The sequence below is a fragment of the Scheffersomyces spartinae genome (genome assembly GCF_019049425.1).
Source record: "Scheffersomyces spartinae strain ARV_011 chromosome Unknown scaffold_5, whole genome shotgun sequence".
Taxonomy (NCBI): Eukaryota; Fungi; Ascomycota; class Pichiomycetes; order Serinales; family Debaryomycetaceae; genus Lizanozyma; species Lizanozyma spartinae.
In genome coordinates, this window is record NW_025065052.1 from 469,628 (window position 1) to 489,820 (window position 20,193).

At 38.7% G+C, this 20,193-nt stretch overlaps 8 protein-coding genes across 8 annotated transcripts; 5 read left to right on the forward strand and 3 right to left on the reverse strand.

Annotated features, from left to right (window-relative positions):
• Window positions 1-69: 69 nt before the first annotated feature.
• Window positions 70-1,146, forward strand: RRD2 (peptidylprolyl isomerase; the record flags this gene model as incomplete). Its single annotated transcript, XM_043194832.1, has 1 exon — window positions 70-1,146. One exon carries the CDS (start codon window positions 70-72, stop codon window positions 1,144-1,146), a length of 1,077 nt encoding a protein of 358 aa, XP_043050583.1.
• A 1,144-nt stretch (window positions 1,147-2,290) lies between these two features.
• Window positions 2,291-6,235, forward strand: KQ657_004150 (uncharacterized protein; the record flags this gene model as incomplete). The annotated part of the gene is made up of 1 exon (XM_043194833.1): window positions 2,291-6,235. One exon carries the CDS (start codon window positions 2,291-2,293, stop codon window positions 6,233-6,235), a length of 3,945 nt encoding a protein of 1,314 aa, XP_043050584.1.
• A 322-nt stretch (window positions 6,236-6,557) lies between these two features.
• AVT4 (Avt4p) lies at window positions 6,558-8,645 on the forward strand (the record flags this gene model as incomplete). Its single annotated transcript, XM_043194834.1, has 1 exon — window positions 6,558-8,645. One exon carries the CDS (start codon window positions 6,558-6,560, stop codon window positions 8,643-8,645), a length of 2,088 nt encoding a protein of 695 aa, XP_043050585.1.
• Window positions 8,646-8,882: 237 nt separating this feature from the next.
• KQ657_004152 (uncharacterized protein) lies at window positions 8,883-9,512 on the reverse strand (the record flags this gene model as incomplete). Its single annotated transcript, XM_043194835.1, has 1 exon — window positions 8,883-9,512. The coding sequence occupies one exon, from the start codon at window positions 9,510-9,512 to the stop codon at window positions 8,883-8,885; it is 630 nt and encodes a 209-aa protein (XP_043050586.1).
• A 196-nt stretch (window positions 9,513-9,708) lies between these two features.
• Window positions 9,709-13,617, reverse strand: KQ657_004153 (uncharacterized protein; the record flags this gene model as incomplete). Its single annotated transcript, XM_043194836.1, has 2 exons — window positions 9,709-12,617; window positions 13,611-13,617. 2 exons carry the CDS (start codon window positions 13,615-13,617, stop codon window positions 9,709-9,711), a joined length of 2,916 nt encoding a protein of 971 aa, XP_043050587.1.
• A 467-nt stretch (window positions 13,618-14,084) lies between these two features.
• CDC8 (bifunctional thymidylate/uridylate kinase) lies at window positions 14,085-14,702 on the forward strand (the record flags this gene model as incomplete). Its single annotated transcript, XM_043194837.1, has 1 exon — window positions 14,085-14,702. The coding sequence occupies one exon, from the start codon at window positions 14,085-14,087 to the stop codon at window positions 14,700-14,702; it is 618 nt and encodes a 205-aa protein (XP_043050588.1).
• Window positions 14,703-15,357: 655 nt separating this feature from the next.
• CAS1 (ATP-dependent DNA helicase) lies at window positions 15,358-17,586 on the forward strand (the record flags this gene model as incomplete). The annotated part of the gene is made up of 1 exon (XM_043194838.1): window positions 15,358-17,586. One exon carries the CDS (start codon window positions 15,358-15,360, stop codon window positions 17,584-17,586), a length of 2,229 nt encoding a protein of 742 aa, XP_043050589.1.
• A 670-nt stretch (window positions 17,587-18,256) lies between these two features.
• Window positions 18,257-19,813, reverse strand: KQ657_004156 (uncharacterized protein; the record flags this gene model as incomplete). Its single annotated transcript, XM_043194839.1, has 1 exon — window positions 18,257-19,813. The coding sequence occupies one exon, from the start codon at window positions 19,811-19,813 to the stop codon at window positions 18,257-18,259; it is 1,557 nt and encodes a 518-aa protein (XP_043050590.1).
• Window positions 19,814-20,193: the final 380 nt, after the last annotated feature.

The window sequence follows — 20,193 nt, forward strand, 5'->3', positions numbered from 1 at the left end:
TTTTCATTTAGTGTAACGACAAAAATCAACTTTCACCAACTTCCTCCTAAGCGTTATTCCCCTTACAAGATGAAGCCAGTTTCCAGGATCGTTACCCAGCAAGACTTGACCAAATGGACAGAGTCGTCCACTTTAGACGATGTGCTTACATTTGTAGTTGACCTACAGAATCTGGTGGAAGGCAAAGAGAATAATGATAAAACGGCAACAAGTGAGACTCTTTTGGGGATACTGTTGATGAAACTTTTAGATGCTACCGATGCTTTGATAGATACTAACCCCGTTGAGCACGAGAAGGATGTTTCAAGGTTTGGTAAGATCGAATTCCGACTGTTTTATGATGATGTTGCCACCCTTGATTTGAGTCGTTATTTACCCCAAGTGCCAACTACTGACGCAATAGAAGAACTACAAACTTATTATGGGGAAAGCTGGGGTAATAGACAAAGAATAGACTATGGTCTGGGTCATGAATTGAATTTCATTTGTTTCCTTTATTGTTTGAAGCAATTGGAGATTCTTACCCCATCGGATTATCAATATCTCATACTTAAAGTGTTTGTAAGGTACATTGAAATCATGAGACGTTTACAGAAAATATATTGGTTAGAACCTGCTGGATCACATGGGGTATGGGGATTAGATGATTATCACTTTTTGCCTTATCTTTTCGGGGCTTCACAATTATCGGGCCATCCATATTTCAAGCCCAAACTGATTCATAATGCTGAGGTGATGGAAGAGTTTCATTCACAGTTTATGTACTTTGAATGTATTTATTTCATCAACAATATCAAGACATTACCCAAATCTACAGAGAAACTAAGTATAAGATGGCATTCTCCTATGTTGGACGATATACTGGCTGCTAAATCGTGGACAAAAATTAAAGAAGGTATGGTTAAGATGTATAAAGCCGAAGTGTTGAATAAGTTGCCTATTATTCAACACTTTAAGTTTGGATCATTAATCGAATGTCCTGAGGGAATACCTGAACATAGTGATCATTTGGAAGATGAATGTGGTCACGTGCATAATCAGGCTGCCAATACTTGGGGAGATTGTTGTGGGATTAAGATTCCAAGTGCTATTGCAGCATCCGAGAGTATTAGATTACAACAAGAGAAGCTCGTACCCTTTGACTAGATAAGAATATCACAAGTTTTGAAGGGTATTATTTAGGAAGATGCCTTTCGGTAATGCAATGCGCTCCAAGGATGCATTTTGGCCTGCAGTCGTACTATAATTCGATATTTTACAATGTCGTAATGCGATGCAAAGAATGACGTACGTAATTTAAATCAATGTTTTACATAGTCAATGCTAACAAGAATAACAAGATAGCCAATAATACGGCAAATTAAGAGTACAATGGAATACGTAAGGTGCCTTTTAATTAGTATTTTTTCACTGAACCCCCCTGTTGGGTGTATTAAATGTTGTTTGGATCTCTTGTTCCTAATGTATATTTAGCCCAGGAGCCTCGATTTGGGGCTTTAATCACCACGTGCGTATTGCCTATATTAAAAGTCACTTACGTCTTTAAGTACAGTGCCTATCACGTGCTAAATTAAGTCATCGCACAGATCCGACCGATTAGGCCAGAATACTGCTGTTTTCAATTCAACCCAAAGAGGAAACCCATCAGTAGGCTGGCTATTTTTGGGTTCAAGCAAACAAACAAATAAATAAGCTTCAATAAAGGTATGAAAGGCACAGTTTCGAGGCGAATCGAGAGTTCCGTGAGAAGAGGTGCCCGGATAAATGTGGTGAATGGGTGAGTGTTAAATAGCATTTTTTGCTGTAACAAGAAACAATACCAGCAATTTCCGTATCAGTAGTAGTAGTAACAGGTGACTAACAGAAGTCAGCAATAACAGATCGTAAAAGCAATTGTGTTTGCAGCAAACTAGTAATTACTATGTACTTATCAGTTTCACACATTACCACAATTCCTACGTAGTAATTTCACAATAATAATTAGCAATCACCTCGACGTACCGGAACGGTCCAAGGTGTGTGCCTTATGATATAATAGTAAGTTTAATTATACATTTTTTTATTAGTGGATCGCACTGCTGAAAGTTCCATAATTATATATTCTTCTTCTTCTCTGCTTATTTCATTCTTTCTTCACTCAACTACCAGTGGTGTTGGTTTGACGCTGCAGTTAGTTACAGAAGTCACACTTTATAACCGTTACTATTAGTTGGACTTTGTTCTACGTTTATGCACTCGTGATATAATTAGTGTTTCCCACCCACCCCACTACCACAACTGAATTGCCGTCATGGGACTCTTCGGTAAACGGAAATCCTACGTCGCTCCAGAACCTTCAATTGTGGACACTGCTAGAATCGATACGGGCTACTACGGTGTTGAATCAACTCGTGCTAGGAACGCAGCAGCAGCATTGAACAAGAAGAATGAACTACCTGCTATTCCAATTCAATCTACTACGGCTAAACGTGCTCCAGTCCGTCGAATTCCTCCTCCAGTGTCTCCTGATACACCCTTTCATCAATCAACCAAATCACTTTCTTCAGACTTTCTGTACGTAACTTCAGAATCTTCATACACGTCAAGCGAAAGCGAAAAACATACCACCACTGCAAACCGTCACCCAAGGTCTCATTTTCAGCGAACTTCTCCCCCCCCTACTGATTATCCTTACGCCGGGGATTCTCAAAGTCAAAGATATGCAAATAACTTACGAACTAAGTTGCTGGTACACCAACAACCACCGGCTACTCCCCAGCAACATCATGTGACTTATCCAAGCTCATATCCACCTCCACCACCATCTGACACTTCTCTGGAATATACATCAACATTGTCTGCTCAACTGCCAAACTTGATTGCTACTAACAGACAGCAACACGTGCCACCAATGGCTCATTACAGTAACCAAACACAATTACAAAGCGATCCTAAATGGCAACCTTCTCCATATCAGCATCAAGGTACTTCCTCAGTAGCTCCTTCTGATTCAGGAAACGATGCGGCTTCTGCATCTTACGAGTCCAGTGAGTGTTCTTCTAATGCCAACAAGCTGCATCCATATTATAACGAATGGAAGGAGTATTACGTAAAACTTGCAGCAATGAATAATGCACAACAGCAACAACAGCAGCAACAGCAACAAAGAAGAGCTACTCCAGTTAACAATCGCCATTCAATGTACGTGGGAGAGGCCTCCAGGCAACAACAACATGAGTTAAGTTGTGAGTTACTTCAGCCTACTCCCTCAATCCCCCAACAGCAACTCCCTGCGGCTTTGGACGTCCAAAAGCAACGTAAGCGTCACTCAATTGCCTCAATGGCATCTTCTACTTCCTCAAGAGTCCCGCTGTTTGTTATGAAATCGTCAGCTGTCACAAATGATACTTCTGTTCAATCTTTTGCATTAAAACAAGAGATCCCTCATTCTAATTCCCAATACTCATTTGCTCCATCTCCAAAGCCAAGACCCCAAGAAAGTTCAACAAGATCATATTTGTCCTCGTATTCTGCAAAGCAAGGCGGCGAAGAAACTGATAATGAGCTTATTTTAAAGAGTCGTAAATCGGTGCTACGTTCTAGTCGGTATCCATCGGAGCCAATGTCTGTACATCTGAGGAACCTGGTCTCCATAAAGCAGAATCGTATTTCCAGTTTTGGAGGTACATATTCTTCAAACACTAGCAACAGAAATGTTCCTACGAACTTTGATTCACGTCCGTATGAGCCACAACATTTAGATGATGATTTTGATTTCCATTCGTCAAATAGGGGTGCATCAGAACAAGACGACTTCACTGGCTCGGAGCTGGACTATGGAAGCGATGAGGAGGACGACATTCTAGTTCCTTTGGATCCAGTAGCAAAGTTGCATGAAGAAATTAAAGTAACTGAGAAGCAAGAAGACTTGGAAGCAACAACTGGTGATATTAATAATAGTTTTTCCAGTGAATCGGAAGTTACCTTTGCAGTTAATACCAATCTTCAATCTCGATCTGCCAGCAGGAAAGAGAATGCCGGCAATACTGTTATTGAAGCTAGTACTAAAGAAGACGATATGTCTGAATTTACTAAGAAATTGGAAGAATTAGATATGCAGCCAATACGTAAGCCTTCAAAGCAGATCTCGGATTATTCCAAATTCCTCTTTGATGATGAAGAATCTGAAGACGAAACAGTGGAAGCTGGACCAACCCAGGAGAAAGATGCAGCAAAACAATTAATGACTCCGGAAACTTATAAAGGTGATATATTTGACCAACAGCCAGATATAGCTGATGATAGTTCAATTCAGTCCAATAGTTCAAGAAAGCTCTTCGTCAAGAAACCAATCGAGGAAACTGAGACTTATATGAGCAATACAAGACCTGGAATGTGTAGTAATATTTCATTGTCTGAGATGTCTCCTCCAAAATCACCACCTCAAGTTGATTCTCTTGATTCTTCTGAGATGAGCTCTGAAATTAATTCCAAGCTGACTTCAGACAACACTCTTGATCCGCGGAAGAATATGTCACTGCTGGTGTATGGTGTTCCAACCCACATGAATAGTATTCAAGGTGAGCTCCCACATATGCAGCAACCACCAATATTTGGACAGAATATGTTTGGATCTCCTACTCCCTCGCTTTTTGGTGACTCTGCTTCCACGACTGGGAACCAGCAAATGCAAATGCAAATGATGATGCAAATGATGCAAATGATGAATCCAATGTTCAACCAGATGCAAATGATGAATCCCATGATGTATGAAATGATGAAGAACCAAAGTCATAACGGTACTACTGCCATGAACCCAGAAATGCTCCAATTAATGTATAACAATATGAACATGCAAAGAGACATGGATAACAGACGTCTGATGTTTCCACAAATGAGCTCTCTGATGCCTAATCTAGCACGAGAACATCGATTTTCCATGATTGGCTTAAACAGTGGATTTAATGGTGGAAGTTCGCCAGGAACGTCGCCTGTACGTAAACAGCCGGTTACCAAAGATCAGGAAATAAGTCATAAGATAGAGGAGTTTATCAAGTTAAGACAAGTTATTGCTAGTGGTAACAAGTCGTTGGAATATCGATTGAAATGGATCAAGATGTTGATTTCTGCAACAAACTACAAATTGTACCAACTTATTAATATCAAAGGTAATTCAATCAGACCAGAAGAATCTGCGCAGAGCAAGCAGTTATTTATAAAGTCTTCTATTAATCATTTGGTAAAGCTTGTGAAGGATGATAATTTAAAGGATGATTCCATCCGTAGCGAATGCTATTATTTGTATGCTTTGCTTTACAACCAAGACTATGTGGAAACTTTCGGGGAAGACTTTGGTTTTGAAAAAGATATTCCCCAAGCCATTGAATGGTATACAAAATGTTTGAATTTGTATTCAAATGATTACAAAAGTTTATATAAACTTGGTGAGATCTTTGAATACGAAGATACGACTGGTATGAATTTAGAAGGTACACAATCAAACACAGACAAGTCTGTCCAAAGTTTTGATATGGCATTGGATTATTATAAGCAATCAGCCAAATTTGGCTATAATAGAGCCATTTACAAAATATCACTTTTGTACTTGAATGCACCTGCTATCCGTTCGACAAAATTCTTCAGGTATTTCCATGATTTAGCTAACATCAAGGTAGAAGAGATCAGATTAGATGGTGATGACAAGGAAGAACTAGTTGAGATTATTGGGCTTAGTTGTTTCCAATTGGGACGCATTTACGAAGGGATTTATCCTGGAGATTTAACTCTTGAAGATGATTTCATTAAAGACTGCTTGAAGATAGCGCCTGTTAATTATGCCAAGTCACTCTCATACTATAACAAGTCCGCTAAATCTGGTTGTTTACTTGCTCAAGTGAGACTTGGGTATATTTACGAGTATGGAGAATTGGACCGGAAAAAGAATGCCAGTAAATCTGTTAAGTGGTACATAAAGGCCACAAGTTCATCACTCAAGTTCCGTCGCAGCCCTAAGGCTATGCTTGGCCTTGCAAGATGGTGTATGGTTGGAACAGACGGTATATCGAGACATATTCCTAATGAGGACCGTGGGAAGGCTATAACATGGATTGACCGTGCTATAGAAGAGTTTGATGACGCCGATGCTTATTATATGAAGGGTGAGCTTTGTGAACAAGGAATTATTCATGAAGATGCAACTAAATATTATCAATTGGCGTATCAAAGAGGTCATCAAATAGCTGGTGACAAGATTTGAACTGATTTAACGAACATATTACATACGACATATAATTATACGCACATTTAATCACATACGTACACATCTACACATTTACTTATTCGCGTACATAAACGAATACTTTGTACATATATGCATAGAAACATACATGTGCATACATGTTTGCAGCGACTACACAATAGCGTGGATCATCACAAAACTTCTAATGCTACTCAACAATTGGTCGTCCCAAAACGGCAACTGATAAGCCGTGCGGCATGGCTCTAAAAATACTTAACACAAGCTCTCAGTAAAACTGGCCGTTCCTTCTTCTTTCTTTCTCCTGTCAAACAATACCACCATGTTGGAGAACAGTTCCGAACCTGCGGGACAGGAGTCAGAACACTCTAAACGAAGAAGATCTATAGCTCTTCTCACACGGCCTGCTCTTCTGACACTGCCCAATATCTCTGGTAAAAGTACACCCGGATCAGTTTCGAATTCCTACAGCAACTCGCTGTTTCTCCGAGACCCACTGTTCCTTACCAGAAACGCCGGCAACTCTGTAGTACTCAAGGAAGCATTGAACCGGACGAGTGGAGTTGTTAGTCGGGAGAATAGTGCTTCCCCGGAACGATCTTTGAGTGAAGAAGTTGTGCTTGAGGATGACAACGACGATAACAACAACCAGCAACAATTGCATATAAGTCAAGACTACGATGTTGGTTCGAATGACAATAAAGACTTTGCTTCTGGTTTAGATAATCCGAATATGTTGCTGCAGTTGAGCAAACACTTTCCGGAGAACATTGATCCCATTACATTGCACGGAGGCGACATAACCCGAGACCTATACAAACTAGGCCAAGACAGCAAGCTCAAGCTAAAGAGATCTGTCAGTTTATCGTCTAGTGACTTTGAAACATCAAGAAGAGGGTCTACAGCCAGCTCACTTAATGTTCCTGGTGGTTTTCGAAGAGAGTTCCTTGTCAACAAGTTCAATAAACGTAATATCCAAACGAAAAAGCCTTCAATTTTGACTCGGAACTTTGTGGAGTTCTTACTGGTCTACGGCCACTTTGCTGGTGAAGAACTTGAAGATGAAGACGATATAGCTTGTCATTATCAACCGTTTGGTGACAAAATAGATGATGAAGAGTCCCCCCTTCTTCTTTCCCATAAAATCAAACCTACCTTAGCGGAACTAGCTGAACCAGAATATATAAACCCAGCAGGTACCGCCACGGATAATAAAGCCTATTTCCTATTGCTTAAGGCTTTCGTGGGGACAGGCGTGTTGTTCTTACCCAAGGCATTTTCCAATGGTGGACTTTTGTTTTCAACACTTACATTATTCTTTTTTGGTATCTTATCCTATTGGTGCTATCTTATATTGGTATATGCCAAGATTGCTACCAAAGTTTCTAGTTTTGCTGAAATAGGCTATAAGTTATATGGCAGATGGCTTCAACAACTTATATTATCATCTATCATTCTTTCCCAAATTGGGTTCGTGGCTGCTTATATTGTTTTCACCGGAGAGAATTTTAGAGCCTTTGTCAGTAATGTTTCTTCTTATAAAGTTGAAGACTTGAAGATCGAATGGTTTGTGGTTTTTCAAGTGCTTGTGTTGATTCCACTCTCATTGATAAGGGATATAACCAAGCTACTGTTGGCAGCATTATTGGCCAATGTATTTATTATGTTTGGCTTACTAACCATCATTTACTATGTGGGTCTTGACTTGGTTGTCTATTCTTTGGGTGATGATATCGAATACCTCTTCAACTCAGAAAAGTTTTCTTTATTCATTGGTGTGGCTATCTTCGCATTTGAAGGTATTGGCTTGATTATCCCCATTCAAGAATCAATGATCAAACCAAATCATTTCCCAGTTGTTCTTTTCAAAGTTGTGGCTACTATTTCCCTTATATTTATTTTTATCGGGTCATTGGGTTACTTGACTTATGGTAATGATATCAAGACTGTGATTATATTGAACTTACCTCAAGATTCCCTATTAATCATTATGGTTCAATTGCTTTATGCCTTTGCCATTTTGTTATCGACCCCTATTCAGTTATTTCCAGCCATTAGATTGACAGAACTGAAATTGTTCCCGAAACTGAAATCAGGAAAACAATCAGGTACAATTAAATGGTTAAAGAATTTGTTCAGGTCTTCGTTCGTGATATTCACGGCGTTGGTTGCCATGTTTGGTGGTCAAAATTTGGATAGATTTGTTTCATTCGTGGGGTGCTTTGCTTGTATCCCATTGGTATACATGTACCCTCCAATATTACATTTGAGAAGTTGTTGTAAGATTGAGAGTGGTATGAGTGCACAGGAAGTTTCTAAAAGAGAAAAACTTACATTACTTAATTATCTTTTAATTGCTATCGGTGCGATTGCATTGGTTTATACTACCTATGAGATTCTTGCTGTTTAATGAACTGTGTTAATTGAACCATATATCTTTTCTTAGCATTTATTTTTCATTATCTTTATGCATTTACAAAATTCAACAATACAAATCTTTTATAGACTTTGAAAGCATTATTATCGCGTTTGCTTTTACAAAAATATACGAATTCTTCACTTGCAGGTAATTGCTTTCACTTGCTTTATGCAACATATTATTCTTATGTATCTATAGACATGTATCAATTTTTATGCATGTGCATATTTACTTGAATAAATCTTTAATAAAAGCTCTGGTTTGGTGTACACTGTTTTGAAGTTCCGCTTCCAACTGAGCACTCAGTCTATCACCTTTGTCTTTTAATGCATCCCATTGCGATTTCAATTGTTGTTGTTGCTGGTACAATTCAGGAAGGTTTTCTCTTTCCAATTGACACAAATGACTTTTAGTAGCATTAAAAGTATTGGGAGCATAATAAGCCACCGCACCAGTTCCGAAGACGGCCGGCGTTAAGAAACGAAGTGGGAGACCTCTGTTACGAGCAGCAATTGAGCCCAATAAGGTAATGGTAAGAATGTAAATGGAATTTGGTAACAAGGGATCTTTGATAAGATCATTGTTCAAAAATGAAGTGACAGAATTCCATTCTTGTCTTAATGCCAGTCTTTGAGTAGCCAATTCAGCAGCAATGATGGTATATTTATCATGTACGTAGTAACGAACTTCATTGGCGTATTTCTCCAAGTAAGGTGATGTTCTCACTGTCATCCCATCAACAAATGACACTTCACCATGGGCTCCTTCCTTTGCCTTCAAGTCTTCAGGAATAGCAGTAGCAAGCCCTGGAATGGAAATCACGTCGCTGTCGTCTTCATAAAAGCTTCTCTTACCCATTGCTTCCAATACTCTTTCTTGGTCTTGGTCATGAATGAGTCCAATGGTTGGTGATTATAATTTTAGTTCTAGTAGGGTTGTGTCAGTACACGACTATCAGACATGCACCACTATTACCGCTTCTATTACTACTGCTGACACTGATATACACTAATATTAGTTACTTAGTTACTATCTAGCTACCATTACTACTGACTCACTTCTTTCTACCAAAGAATCCCTTCTTCTTTGGTTGGTCTTGAGATGTGGCTGAGGAACTAATTCCTCCTAATGGTTTAGCATTGGCATCCGGCGCACTAGAATAGTCTGTTCCGTTCAAATTGGGTGAAGTCTTGAATTGTTGTTGTTGTTGTTCTTGTTGTGGCTGTTGCTGTTGCTGTTGCTGTGGTTGCTGTTGCTGTGGTTGGCTTTGACCAGGCCCGTGTCTTTGAGGAACTACCAAGTTATTCTGAGTATGTGCTGGTTGACTATAGCTAGCTTGAACAGGAAGTAAGTTCCCTGCACTGCTAACTCTTCTTGGTCCGGAAGGTGCAAACCCATTAGACCCTCCATTAGATGGTCCTTGTCCTTGTAGATTTAATGCATTTCCAACACTTGAACGCTTGCTTCCCATCCCAGACATGGGCATGGGCATTCCTCCTCTTCCTCCCATATCAAGACCATCCATATTACCTTGGCTAATTTGAGGATATTGCGACCGACGATTCAGCTTCTTGGGGTTCTGCTTGAACCTCTGCTCAACAAGTGGATCAATAGGGGCGGCGTTTTGAAACAGTGGATGTTGTCCATAATACCCTCCTTGTCCATTTCCAGTACCACCAGAATATGACTCAAAGTATTGCGAAGTCATAGAGTTCATTCTTGAGCCAGATTGACTGTAGTTGTGAGGCCCTTGAAGTGGCATTTGTCCTTGAGGTGGCATTTGTTGTCCTTGAGGTGGCATTTGTTGTGCTTGAGGTGGCATTTGTTGTCCTTGAGGTGGCATTTGTTGTCCTTGAGGTGGCATTTGTTGTCCTTGAGGTGGCATTTGTTGTCCTTGAGGTGGCATTTGTTGTCCTTGAGGTGGCATTTGTTGGGGAGGATATCCTCTACCAATCACTTCATTAGGCGATCCTCCATGTGTTTGTCTTTGAGAACCTCCCTGTTGTATCATTGGCTGTTGAGACATATGTTGTTGTGGTTGAGGTGGATAGGCTGTATTAGTTGTAAGATTGGGTGGAAATGCATTTGAAGGCATTCCATTGGCTGGTAACCCATGTGGTGGAAGTTGATCACCCATTCCATTCCCATTACCAGCATTGTTGTAGTTATTAAACAGTGTAGGAATCCGGTTATTATGCTGTTGATTCTGCTGCTGCTGTTGCAATGCCATTTCTCTATTCATTAAGCTCTTTTCACGTCTTTGTAATTCCAATTCTCTTTCATGTAAATCATTTGATGATGTATGTTCGCTGGCATTGCCATTTGCTTCATATGCTTCTCTACTTGGCATTTGATTACTCATAACTTTAGGGGTTGCCAAAACCTTTTCTGTAGAGTTATTGATTTGTTCACCATATAAGGCAATGTCTGTTAAATCAGCTAAATTCTCTCTCTGTAAAACAGAATCTCTACTTGGAACAGCCTTGTTGGTGGTGGAATGAGGGTGAGAATCTTGTTGTTGTGGAGCGAGTCTTTTTTGTTCTTCAATCTGTTGCAAATATGTTTCTTGTTTTTGTATCAGCTCCCTTTGCTGATTATGCTGTTGTTCTTGTTTACTCAACATCAATTGGCTCTCGCTGATTTGAACTTGTAATGTAGATAGTTGTTTGGTTAAACCTTCGATTTCAGTGTCCAATTGATGTTTAAACTTTGATTTGTTGTTAAGATATTGTTCCAATTGATTTTTGGAACCTTCCAATTTCTTAACATCAGTATTTAATATGTTGAGACGAACATCCATTTGGCTAAGTTGCTTTTTAGTCTCTTCTTCTTGGGCTTGATAGCGAGCGACATTATTATTATGATTTTTGGTTTGAAGTTGATTAGAAGGGTCCCCTTTTCTGGTAAAAAAGATAGACGAAGCACTCCCACTGCTGTTCACCTTAACAAGTTGGCAAAGCATGGAATATAAGTTTTCCAAATATGGAGTTCTAATAAGATTGTCATCTGCCAAGAGAATGGGTTGTAAAAGTAAAACATCGATATTAAGTTCATCAGTTTTGCCATGATAATAATCGTAAAACATTTGATTGCAATGGATATAATCAGGATTAGACGATTTTTTAGGATATGATTCTGACCAATTCTTCAATAAACTAGCTTCATTTTCAAAGCCTTTAACCAATTTACAATCCATTTTTTTGATGACTTTGAACAATTCATTGACCAAACCTGAAATCAAAGGTTTGCACAAGATCTGCTGGGAAAAGTCTTCAGGATATTCTATTTCAAAGATAACCAGTAAGGGGTTGAAGATGATTCTTGGTAAAGCCAATTTCCATTGATAAGTCATAAACTCCTTTGGTTTTAATGTCTTCAACACACTGATATTATCCTGGGAATCATGTTGTACCATTTGAAACAACTTGACAACTCTATGGAAATTGGTAAAGTTATCTAATTTAGAATCAGGAGTTGAAGTACCAATATAGATACGATTATCACGACTTAAACTTTGGTGTCTGAAAGTTGTATAATCTTGAACCAGCTGTTTAATGTCTGAATCATTCATAATAGAACACACTTGATGTATTGGATTTTTTGTATTTGCATCAGGGAAATTGGTAGTAACAAACTGTTCTAAATTGATAAAGCCTGACAGTTCCACAATGATAAGGGTTTCCTTTGGAGTGATGAATGAAGCTAAATCTGTCATAAGACTTTGGAATCCTTGAAGTGTACTTGCACTGATAAATATGATATCAAAGGATGATGACCCCTTTGGGATTTCAGCCAATGAGGTGTGAACACCATAAGGAGTAAATGATTCGTTTCCCAAAGTGGACGAGATGAAGTTAAGGTTCTTTGTAGAAGCCGGGATGTTACGGCTGACTATGGTGACATCAACAGAATAAGTTTTATGTAAACGCCAGGCGTAGAACACAAGATTAGGGTTAGCACCCACTAAATACTGTTAGTAAGTGAACATACAAGTCTCACAGAATTATGGTGATACAATTATGACACTATTACGATGACAAAGTCACGGCTATCGGATAGCCGTGTCATACCATCAAATCAACATGTCATATCAACAAATCGACTCTTCAAAACACCGAATCAAAGCAAATCGTAATCAAATCATAGTCTTCTTTACATACCTGTTAATACCTGTACTCTTGACATGATCAGTACCCACAACAATCAAAGTGCTAATAGGAAACACCAGCCAAAATGATCTGTACTTTTCCGAACTCAATCCTAAACAGTATTGCTGTTAGGTGGATTAGTTTTGGTGATGCTTGTTGATTTCTATCACAAAATTTTCGGCACCGATTTTGGGACTTGACGGCTTGTTTGGTATGGATATTTGTCCTGAAGTGGTAATTGACTGTATACGGAGTTCAGTGAGACTACAATAGAGAGGAGGATAATAGAGAGAAGTATAGAGGTGTATAATGATAGTTATGGTATGGTGCACTGGGTGTAGAGTAGTCGATCCGTAATATGAAACGGTGTGAAACGATATGGAACAATACTAGGAAACAGTAGTAAAAGCCAGTGTGATTCAGCTATAGTATAATTGGTATTACACAATAAAATTGAACACTGTAAACGATCACATACATACCTGTGCCCTACATACACAAGTGAACCCTTCCATCCTACACGATAGATGTTGGGGCATGCCAGCAAAGGTTTAAGGGTATTGCACGCTTACTGCGCCTACCGATCCTTGTAGAGTGGTAGCAATCCTAAATATATAATAGGTAAATTATGAGTGGCATTATCATTCGGCTTTTGGTGTTAACCAGTCGGATACATTAGATCCGAGCGTTGTAAGGCGGAGTCATCGAAGGGTTCTCATCAATAGTTATGATGATGTCATTGCGTAATATGCTTCAGGTATTAAATGTAGCATTAGACCATTCGCTCGTACTAATATTATTGTAGTACGAACCATTATGTTTGTCTCGTTTCATGCACGAACTTTATGTATTCTCCAAAAAATTTTCATTGACAAATCGGAACTTGGCAATATTACGTTCTTCTCTACAACCCGTTCCAGAGGCGTCATTGGACCTGTTTGGTGGACTGATTCGAAAGCCTCTGGAGTCTCCTCTCGTGACTATGTGTGCATTGTGCTCCGTACGTCTTTTCGTAGATGGAGATTATTGATGGTGTTGAAGAGTAGTTTGCTATTTGAGGGTGTATCTCCGGTTGATGAGCTAAGCTTTGACTCTCTCGGTCATAATCCCTCGCACATGTGTAAAGATATGTAAGTGAGCAGTAGTAAGTAAATGATCGTACCAAGGTCAGATTCATGGTTAGACTGAATAATGTAACTTGGTGTAGTAGTTGATCTATAATTATTGTGTACTACTAATTTCTTTCTCAACGCGTATTGGACTTCTTCAACCAATAGTCACAATGAGGGGCCAACTCGTACTAATAGAAGGTTTAGACCGTACAGGCAAGTCCACTCAAGTATCTATTCTTGCTTCTAGATTAAAAGATGCAAAGATCTTCAAATTTCCTGATCGTACCACACCCATTGGTTCTATAATCAATGAGTATTTAACTAATGAACACTATGACTTGAGTGATGAAGCGTTGCATCTATTGTTCCTGGCCAACAGATGGGAATTGGCATCAGAGATAATCAGCCTTTTGAACAGTGAGGAATGGGTGGTAATGGATAGATACGTATATTCTGGATTGGCGTACCTGTTGAGTAAAGATAATTTGAATGATATCGATTGGTTATTGGGACCTGATAGGGGATTACCTAGACCAGATGCAATAATATATCTATCGGTTCCGCCGGAAGAGTTAGCTACCCGGAAAGATTATGGAGATGAAAGATACGAAAAGGTCCACTTCCAATCAAAGGTTAAACGTAACTTTGAAAGGGTACTTCCATCAGATATTACATTCCAATTGGATGTCACTGGCCTTTCAATCTCCGAGGTGTCAGACCTCATATGGAATCATATAAGAGAGAAAGGTATCGATCAACTTACAAACAATAATATCACATTAATATAATACTTATAAGCATCAGCCTTATCATTACCTATACACATAGTCTATCTAATCCAACTTATCCAAATACTGTAGTCTATCTAATATTCGTTGTCTGCTACATTCATGTACTTCTCCACCCAAAAATACTTCATCCATGATAGCATGCAACTTGTAGAAATTGAATACCAAATCCAACTCACACACACTATCAAAATACGTATCTAACAACTCAACTAAGAAATGCAAACTCTCCAACATTGCCAACTCATTATCAGCCATGTCAACTGCACTAACAAAATAGAGTCCAGCATACCGTCGATACACAAGTTTATGTGACCGGAACTCTACAAAGTTCAGTTGATGCTTCAGGTTCCTCAGAAGGACTAATCTGTGGACATCATGTACCAATTGATCACGCTCTGAAGGGGCTATTCCGTTATCAAACCATTTGATCAATCGGGCCTTCCCTTGTCGGTTGAGCACAAGTATGAATTTTATAGGCATAATAGATAAATATACCGTTTTAGTAAAGAATATACTAAAGTATATAAAGTGAAGAATAGTTTATATACGTATGAGTGTATGTATGGTAAATCCACTAAAGTTGGGGTTGAATTTATTTGTACCGCAAAAGAATAGCCACCTACCACCTAGTCAGTTTATACGTGTGGTGACGATGTCGTACGTTTATGAGTCCAATGAAGACTCGGAAGACACGTTTAAGCAATATGAGATAAGGGAGGGGATTGTATTCCTTGTTGATGTGACACCCTCGGTGGTGGTCGTTAATGAAGGCACTTCTCAATTATATGAGATCTTAGCGGCAATAAATGATTTGATGTCCGAATTGATAATAACAATGCCAAAGACAGGAATTGGGATCTATTTATACAATTGTACTACGGCTAAGGATAATAAAGTCAATGTTAAACCAATCAATTCTGTACCCCATGCTTATAAACTATTTGGATTAGCGGATTTGAATATCCATAACATGAAATTACTAAATGATTTCTTAGATGATCATCGTAACGGACTAATTGATATTAATAAAGCTTTCATTCCTGATGATCCCAGTAAGAAACTGTCTGGGTTCGATCCTGCGGTGTTGCCAAAATTGCTAACTAAGCTAATGGGTGAACTCAATAAGAAATCGAAATACAATCTGAAAAAAGTGGTTTGGTTCACAAGTAACGATAATCCATTGTTAGGAGATGAGAAACATAAAGAATCTATGTGGAGAATCATAAATGATTACTCCCAAAACTATTACTATATCGACCCTATTTTCTTGGACAAGTTCGATCCCAGTCTGGGTGAAAAACTCCCCTTTGATATGAGTATTTATCAAGACATCTTTATCAACACCAACTACTTGAATAATAGGAAACGGAGAGCTCAGGTCGATGACGATGATGACAGTGATGGTAAGAAGAAAAGGAACGACTACCTTTCAAGCAACTCAAGGGGTTTCAAAGACTTGTTGTATGATGGCTTATCAGCTAATTCTAATAAGTTCAAGAGTACTACTATTACCAAACAAATCCGGGCTTCTATTTTCCGATTGAAAGAGATTAAACGAATTGTATTCAATTGCAATCTTATACTTAGTGATGGTGAAGAAACTGGTGGCAATCTTGGATGTACAGTTAAGGGGTATTCCATATACAACCATGAATCCATCAGACGTACAAAACATGTGTATCCCCATCTGGAGCATCTAAAGCCCATTTATTTGGATACGGTACTAATTAAAGAGTCACTGGGTGATCCTCTTGAATTACCTCCTAAACACCATAAGAAATCTCAAAGACAAAGAGAAGAAGAAGCAAGTGTGATGAAAGGGTTGGAATTACCAAAAGAGAAAGTCATCTACTTCAACGATGAACAGGTATCGTTCATGAAAAGTTCTATTTTCGATAACAGAATGAAGGAGAATAATACTGAAAGTTTGGATGATAATAATGATGAAGATGACAATGAAATGAAGACTAACGTTTCATTATCATATGCACCATATTTAAAGCTTCTTGGATTCAGAGATATCTCCAATTTCCAACCATATTATAATTTAGTACCTCCTATATTTGTTACTGCTGATTTAGACAACGGGCTTAGATCATACTCTTTAGGTGGAGGTTATTCCAATTCGTTCAAGACATTTTCTGCGCTTTACCAACAGTGTCTTAAACTAAAGAAATTCGCACTAGTTTTCGGTCCATATAAGCGTAATGCTACGCCATGTTTGTATGGAATGATCCCATCACTACTCACATTCCCTTCTGATCTGAGATTCCCCGAGGGGTTCTTGATGGTGAGATTACCGTGGTTAGAAGATGTTAGATCACTCCCTAATGACTATATTGACCAAGGCACTGCGTATAGCAGTAGTGATAATGAACTAGTTGGGAAATTCAAAGAGCTTATCAACCATTTTTCAATGGATGCCATTGAACCCAAGGAGTTCCCAAATCCGGCATTGAACTATTTTTATTTGATTATGAAGTACAATTTACTTCAAATGGACATTACTGAATGTGATCTAACGGTCGAAGATAAGCTCAAAGAAATCCTCCTAAATAATAGACAACTAATCATGAATGATGATACTATCCTTGATTTAATCAAAGATATCAAACTACACCTAGTTCAAGAACTTAATGATATGCCCTCATTGGTTCCTTCAAATGTGAAAAAGTCTAAATTACAAGTGCAAAAGACATTTTCCACAGAGAACCTTTCGCCAGATGAAATTATACAATCATGCTTCAAACATCAAGATTGGAAACAAAGTACCGTTGCTATGCTTAAGTCATTTGCCAAGCTGAAGTCTATCGTTGTTGATGGGAAGACAAAACAAGCATTTATTGATGCTATATCAAACTACTTGGAAGGTGGCATATGAACAACACTGAGCAGAACACATTCTCTTCATGTATTGTATTGATGATTTATTGATCGAGTGGAACCTTATCCAGCGTTTCTTTTGCACCAGTTGTCTCAGATTCCGCAGGAGTGGATCTTTGGCCAAGACGTCTTCTGGTTGAATCGTACTGAACCTTGAATGCCACCGCCGTGGCAATACCTGCCACTACGTATTGAAAATCCATGTTACAACAACAAGTAACTGGTTGCAATGTGATGAGTAGGCACAACTGATGGCAACTTCCCTTGCCCTTTGAACGGTTGAGACACGTCGTTTACAATTTGGCTTGAACCCCACCAAATTCAGGTGTTGTGTTTGTGATTCTCCCCTCTGTCACACCCCACCTTCTACGCTTGAAGGGATAACAGTCGGTGAATGACTTGATTTGAAAAACTCATGATATTGACGGTAATCACAATTGTATTGGATCGTGAACGACGACATTAGGGGGACCCCTATTATCTTAGATGTCACACGACATTTATATATGGAACACTGATGGTATTGCCAATTTCCAACTTGTAGGTACGATAATCCTTTCAAGTACAATACTTATCAGGTAATACATGCTTTAATTCAGTTTACTTTTTAACTTTTGTATTATAAAGAATACCGAATTCTTTATATCTATAATCATAACTTCATTAAACTAGAAAGTTCGTACCACACTAACTAACCCACTACGATCAACCACAAATGAACGGCACATTCTTGTTTTGTTAGGGTCTTGAAGCATCCTTCGCTCCAAAAGAGTCACGTTTGTATCCAACACACTATGACTAATGAATAGTAATGCATCATCATCAGCAAAGGGTGTACAGAATTCATAAAACAGATTGACACTCAGTATCGTAAGACATTTCTTTGACCAATTTTCAAACATCTTTAATTCTCCAAGACATGATTCAATGTATTGTTTCTCCAAACAAGTGTACTTACTTTCGTAGTTGACAAATTGCATTTTATTGATGGTGACACAATAAGACGATACGCCGCCTTCATCAACATTAGTGGGGAGTGTATTCATACTTGTGGCTTCATCATCAAATATTGAGGCTGATGAGGCCACAGACGATACATCCGACGTTGCAATACTACCATCTGAAGTCGATTCAGCTCTTCCACGACCCGAACTGATATTAGGTGTAGCACTAGTACTAGTAGTACCGGCTTGTGGTTGTTCCCGTGGTTGTTCTATTTTCTCGGAATACCGGCTTCCTATGTGAGCTTCCACAATAGTGGCATTCAACAACAGATTACTCCGAGTAGGAATACTCTTGAATTTCGATAAAGCTCTGGTTTCAATAGGAGAAGCTAAGTCTCTACCCACAATAAATGCTCGATACCATTGTACCAAAGCATGGAAAGACCAGCATTGAATTAAAGCTTGACGGGTTTCCAACCTTATTCTCAAGGTATTGGTATATTTGACATGTGTTATTGAATCAATAAGATTATGAGTGGCATTATCCGTCATTTTGCAGCTATGAATATTTGGAGCGATACCTAAAGCCATTTGATGGAAAGTAAATGAACCAATCAATTTAAGAGTGTAATCTTTTTGAAACTTCTCGAACCGACTTCTATCCAGTGTAGGTTCCAAAAGTAACTTATTATCAGATAAATCACTTTTGTAAAACATATCCAACTTATTTAACTGGGCATGATGTTTATATTTATATAATTTTGCTCTTAATTTCAGAGCTAAGGAATCTCCATTAGTGGAATCTTCACCAGAATTCCCCCAGGCATCATCATAAGATAAATCTTCTTCGTCATAAATATCATCTGAATCACAACTTGCATTTGTTTGTTGTTGCTGGTGTTGAGTAGGCACTGAATTGGGATATTGATGATTTTGTTGTAGCCCAATTTTGTTTAGCTCAAAGAAAAGTCCAAAAATGCAAGAACGTAATTTACGAGATATCGAAGTAATCTGGTAAACGTTAACTTGGGTGCTATTGACCTCCAACACTACCAAATCCCATGACCGTTTATTGCTTTCGTTAAATGGGGTAAGATACTCATTCTTCCAGAGACAGGTACCAAACAACTCCACTGCAGGAGAATACGAGGGTAGCAGCTCCGATGGGGGTGAATAAGGCGGAGATGCTGGCGTATTATAAGACGAGCGATTTCCATAGGCTGGAGGTTTGGTGTGCGGAGTTGGAGGCACATACCTTGAAGATGTCGTCCTTTGACTCATGTTGAAATCAGATTAAAAGATCATGCAAAAATTTAACGTAACAACTTCAGTAGTTATATGCGAATAAAAAACTATTGATAATAACTGTTGACTAGACTGTTGATAATAATTAAAAGAAAATCTAGAATATTTATCAACGGATATCCTTGAGCTTTATAACCATAGAATTTATTTTTTCGTCCTTATAGACGTATATTACCCCAGTATGAAGGTCAGGTTACGCTCACATACCAAGTGGGGGAGAAGTGGGAAGAGGGGTGTCACAACATCAGCCAAACTCCACACAGGATTAAACATTGACATCAAAAAGAAACAAGACATTACTTTTGCGGAGATGGTATCTGTATATAGTCGAGAGTTCGCAGTAGGTAAGTTGATTG